Source organism: Peromyscus californicus, unplaced genomic scaffold (assembly GCF_007827085.1).
Source record: "Peromyscus californicus insignis strain IS unplaced genomic scaffold, ASM782708v3 Scaffold_4__1_contigs__length_199733344, whole genome shotgun sequence".
NCBI classification, from domain to species: Eukaryota; Metazoa; Chordata; class Mammalia; order Rodentia; family Cricetidae; genus Peromyscus; species Peromyscus californicus.
Window position 1 is genome coordinate 49,003,382 of NW_026294562.1, and position 5,564 is coordinate 49,008,945.

A 5,564-nucleotide genomic window follows, 5' to 3' on the forward strand; every position below is an offset into this window, starting at 1 on the left:
ACATATCAATGTTGAATAATCGTTTGGGGATCTTGACCTCCAGAATTTGTATTTGTACAAATTTTTATTTGTAGCCAGAAAGTTTCTTTCTAGTCCTGCCCAGCCCATGGTCCCATAGCCACTTATAAAATAATGGCTCAGAAGCTTATATTAATTAAAACTGCTCGGCCCTTAGCTCAGGCCTACCACTGACTAGCTCTTACACTTAAACTCAGCCCATTTCTGTTAATCTAGATGTTGCCACATGTTCCATAGCTTTACCTGTGTGCCATTACATGCTGCTCCCTGGAAGGCAGGCTGGCATCTCCTAATTCGGCCTTTTCCTCTTCCCAGAATTCCTTTAGTCAGCTCACCCCACCTGTACTTCCTGCCTGGCTACTGGCCAATCAGTGTTGTATTAAACCAGTGTACAATAGCATTATCCCACAGCAGCTATTCTAATTAAGCTATGTATTCCTAGGTATATCATGCCCTGTTTTAGCAGACATCAGTCATTGCATATACAAACAAATCACCTTGAGAACTTTGGTGTGGACCACAAATGAAATTCAATACATAGAGAAGATCTGAGAGGAATAAATCCATGATTGGACATCCCAAGTAGTGTAGAAATGAAAAATTCCTAAAGATTGCTTTCTCTCCAGAAAGTGAGTGTGCTCTTTATCTTTAGTAATGCACCCTTGACCTCCTTGTTCCTCAGACTGTAGACCACAGGGTTCAGCATGGGAATAACCATGGTGTAGAAGACAGATGCAATTTTGTCTGTGTCCATGGAGTGACTGGAGCTCGGCTGTAAATACATGAAGATGACAGTCCCATAGAAAATAGAGACTGCAGTGAAATGGGAGGCGCAGGTGGATACAGCCTTGCGATGTCCTGCAGCCGTGCGCATTCGTAGGATGGTAATAAAAATGAATATGTAAGATATCCATATGACTATTATAGAAAAAAAGATATTAAAGCTCACTACATAAACAAGAAGCAGCTCATTAATATGCCTATCAGAGCAAGAAAGAATCATGAGTGCAGGAATATCGCAAAAAAAATGATGGACCACATTGGACTCACAGAAGGAGAGACTGAATGCATCTCCAGTGTAGATGGAAGCATTTAGGAAACCCAGGACATAGCAGCCTATGACCAGCCATGCACACACACTTGTAGTCATGGTGGTGGCATAGTGTAGAGGCTTACACACTGCTGCATAGCGATCATATGCCATTGAGGCTAACAGGTAGTTTTCCACACTGGCAAAGGCCGTGAAACAGAACATCTGTGTAGCACAGTCATTGTAGGACATGACCTTGTTTCCTATAAGAAGTCCAGCCATCACTGTTGGAGTAACAGCAGAAGAATAACAAAAATCCACCAGAGACAGGTTACCTAGAAAAAAGTACATGGGAGTGTGAAGCCGAGAGTCCAGGAAAATCAGCAGGATCATCCCCAGGTTCCCCACAAGGGTGATGGTGTAGATGAGGAGGAAGGTGATGAAGAGAGGAAGCTGCAGATCTGGGTCATTGGTGAGTCCCAGCAAGAGGAAGTGTGACACTTCTGTCCTGTTCTCCATTCAGGTAATTTGAGATCAGTGGATGCTCTGTGGCCATAAGAACAAGAGGGAAAAGACAACAAAAGAAAATGTTATAAAACATGTAAATTATGTGCATAAACCACTGAGGTATGACTTGTGCCTTGAGCTTCTTCAAAGAAAGCCTGGGCTTCAGAATCAAGTTAAGTTCATTAATTATATAATGTTATCTACTCTATGAAGTGAGAAAATCTAATAGATAATGTACAGAATTTTAAAACTTTCTTTATAAACAGAGATGTTAGCAATTTTATAATTTAATAGAAATTGCTTGTTTGGCTGAATCTTTTCCCATATAATCTCTCCTGAACTCAGAACGGTTGATACTTCCATATTGCTCACCTGAATAAGCACTGTTATGGGCATTTTTGAAGTGTGTTTACTGCCTCTTCTTAGGAACATATTTGATTGGTTGCCACTTTTATGTAAATTATAAGATACAAGAGGTTAAGTAATTTATTCTTGTTTCTAAACTATTACACTTGATCTTAGCCAAAAGGCCGAGAAGCGATTGTTTCTAAACTATTAATGGGCACAATCTGCTTTGGACTCATGCCAACCTTTAAATGTTTCTAAGTGTCTGTTAATTCTCAGTTTTAAGTGAATTTATATCAAACTAATCGCCTGAATTTATAATTGTAATTTTGTCACCATTCATGAAACTCAGTATTTACGTTTTCACAGTGAACAAATAATGTGACTGATCAAGCACTAATTTCATTTTTTTCACAAGACTGTTTCTTCTCATTGCAAATACAAAAAACAAAAATCCAGATGAAAATGATTCTTCTCTTAAAAGCAAAACTGTCCTTAATGAATTTAAAATTTCTTAATTACACAAGCCTGGGATACATAAAATAGTTTCATAACAAAATTCAAACAAACAAAAGAAGTTCTTAATTTCATGATGATGTCTCATCTTCACCATCTCAGACAGATTTTCACCATCACCAACATCCATACATGTTGAAAATTCGTAGTTAAATCATAAGCCTCTGAATTGATTGAGGTGTTCAACTCTTGAGCACAGTAGTTTTCGAGGGGTAGTAGAGTTATGGGAATGAGTTCAACCTGAAAATACAATTTTCTGAGTGAGTGAGTGAGTGAGTGAGTGAGTGAGTGAGTGAGTGAGTGAGTACAGTGATTTGGCAGAGACAGGATTTACCCTACTGGAAAGGGCCTATATTGGAGCAATTGCTGACCAGGTAGGAGTCACTGTAGCCTCATTTCCCAAACATCGTTTTTCCATCCACAGAATAAAGACAGTCCCAAAACTCAAGTGGAATTCAGTAAACAAAGTGCGTATGAGAGGACTATGCTGACTGCTGAGCACAGCCTGACAACTGCCATCACACTAGTGTTAGGCTGGGTCCAGGGACTTCACATTGGTTAGACCACAGTGAATACTAAAGTGCAGGGCTTCACTTGCATGTCAGTCTTGGAGCTTTTCTCTCCGTTTTGTCTTTTCCCCCAGTTCCAGGCAGTGATCATATCTATGCTCACTAGGGTTTCTCTGTCTTTACTCAACAAATAGCATTGTCTTTCTACATTTTCATATAGACTATTGTTAATTTTTTCCTTGACGTCTGTATTTCAGTTTAGTAAAAGCCATGACTTCTAAAAATCCATTCTTTGTCTTGTTAGTGTTGTGAAACAGGCTAATCACAGATCAGTGGTTGACTGTCTTTACCACAGATCTGTTTATTCCAAAGCTTCATATTTTTTTAAAGTTATTTGAATCTGTTCTTGTATAGTAACAATATTATTTCAAATATTCTTTCTACTCTGAAAACTCTGGTAGGATATCCACCTAAAACTAACTACTACTGTCTATCATCTTACTCATCAATCTTTGGCAAGATCAACTACAAGCCTGCCCTCAACGATGTCATGGTTCCCAACTTTAACACACATGATCACTTTCAGCATTTGCTACAAACAATAATGAAGGAGTTTATAATTGTGTGTGTGTGTGTATGTGTGTGTATGTGTGTGTGTGTGTGTTAGATAGTGCTATTATACATTGGTAAGGAAACTGAGAATTTGAGAAGTTACACACGAACTATAAGATAGGATCCAGATTCAAAAACTTTAGCAATTTCCCATGAGTAAGCATGAGATTAAAATAGCTTTAATGTGAAATTAGGAATTTATTAATTTATAATTCATTATGACCTTTTTCAGTTTAGCAAAGTCCCATTTCACCTTTCTCATTTTTATCTGTTATAACTCCCAATGAGATGAAAGGCTACATGTATCATAAAAGCATTAATCAGACTGCCTGTATTTGTCTGTATTTAGTGAACAAAAGAAGCATGATTTATAAAACAAACTAATAAAGTCTCCATTATATACATTATGGCACTTATGGCCTACTCTCACCTCAATGTTTTTTAAAAAAATAAATTTGAACATCTCATTTTGTTTTCATATAACTCATGTCAGATACAGACAACCTATGATTGTTTTATGAATTTTACTTCTCGTTTAAGTGCAAACATGATGTAGAAGCAAAATATTCTGAGAGACTCAAAAGAACACTCAATACAGAATAATATTGGAGTCATAAAATCTCCTATAGAATATTGCCAAAATTCTATTATAGGAGACCCAACTTCTTTAATATGATGGAAACTGGCAGAAAAAAAAACATAAGCATGGATCAAGTTTCTAAACAACAGGAATTCCTTAGATTTTTGTTGCCCTGAGAAGAATCACTTACCTCCTCCTTACTGGTAAAATAGATATGATACAATTCCTTTTCTTACACAACTCAGCATGTCTGTAAATAATAAAGAGCAGATAGCTATCTTTAAAAGAAGGTATAATTCAAAAATCAATCACTTAGCAGTGAATATGAGCAGCATACATTATATACATATAGAAAATGTTTTAATGCTCATTATTTTGCACAATTAATATACACTGATAGTAGAAAAATCCATCAATGTATTCTTTATATTTGGAAATCTCTTTGATACTGGCTAAAAGTTCACAGCAAGTCTTCAGGTAAGTAGAAGGCATTTTTGTATTCACAATGAATATCACTCAGATGATTAATGATGTCCAATGAATCATGCCCTGCAGGATGTCCTTTCTAAACAATGTGATTTGGAGTCAGGTTGGGATTTAGAGGCCAATGTAAGGGGAACTTGAGAGAATTATACAGGTTGGGTGAGCTCTGGAGACTTCCCCTGTGAGAATACTTGAAGAATTCTCATCCAGTTTTCCTAGAGAAGAGACAATTAACCTGCCTGCAGGGACCAAAAGGGGTGTTATATTTTTAAAATTAAAGTTTTTAACTGATAAATGAAATTATGTAAATTAGTGAGGAGTCACTAATTTTCTTTTCTGTTTTTTATGTTTTATTAAATTTGTTCTAAAAATGTATATTATGCATTCTTATTACTCTCATCCCATCCTAGCTTGTCTTTCTTCACCTTCTGCCCCCCAAAAGTCCCTTTCTCACACTTATGACTTTGGAGATTCATTGAGTTTAACAAGAACTATATAAGCAGCCTTAGAATTGGAACTATCCATTGCTGCTTGGTGGACACCAGTGGGTTCTCAACTGAAGAACAAGATTGTCTCTCCTCTAGAATCCAGACAATAGTTAGGGAAGTGTTCAGTTCTGTGAGCTCCTCCTCTATCCAATTTGACTTTGATAGGCCCAGTTCAGTGCAAGAAAGTTCAGGAAGTGGCAGCTGCTGTAAGATCATAATTGCAGTGGTTGTGTCATACTCTGAAGACATTTTGCAGCTCTTCTCCACATTTTCTGGCACTCACATACTTCCTGCCTCCTCCTCTGTGATGTTCTCTGAGCCTTTGAGTGAGTGACATAAATGCCCTCTTGAGAGCTGAAAAACCAACATCATTTGTTCTTAGCAACTTGAGCAGCCAAGAGTCTCCTTATTCACCACCATTCATAACAAAAAAGAAGCATCTTTAATTAATGCTGAGAGTAGCATTTTTCTATGAT

At 37.2% G+C, this 5,564-nt stretch overlaps 1 protein-coding gene across 1 annotated transcript; it reads right to left on the minus strand.

Moving 5' to 3' along the window:
* Positions 1–622: 622 nt before the first annotated feature.
* LOC128123765 (olfactory receptor 5B3-like) lies at positions 623–1,570 on the minus strand. The gene has a single exon (XM_052760074.1). It carries the CDS (start codon positions 1,565–1,567, stop codon positions 623–625), a length of 945 nt encoding a protein of 314 aa, XP_052616034.1. The 5' UTR covers positions 1,568–1,570.
* Positions 1,571–5,564: the final 3,994 nt, after the last annotated feature.

What these genes read in the sequence shown, in the direction of transcription:
- LOC128123765 (XM_052760074.1), bottom strand. Translation starts at nt 1,567, where the DNA reads ATGGAGAACAGGACAGAAGTGTCACACTTCCTCTTGCTGGGACTCACC.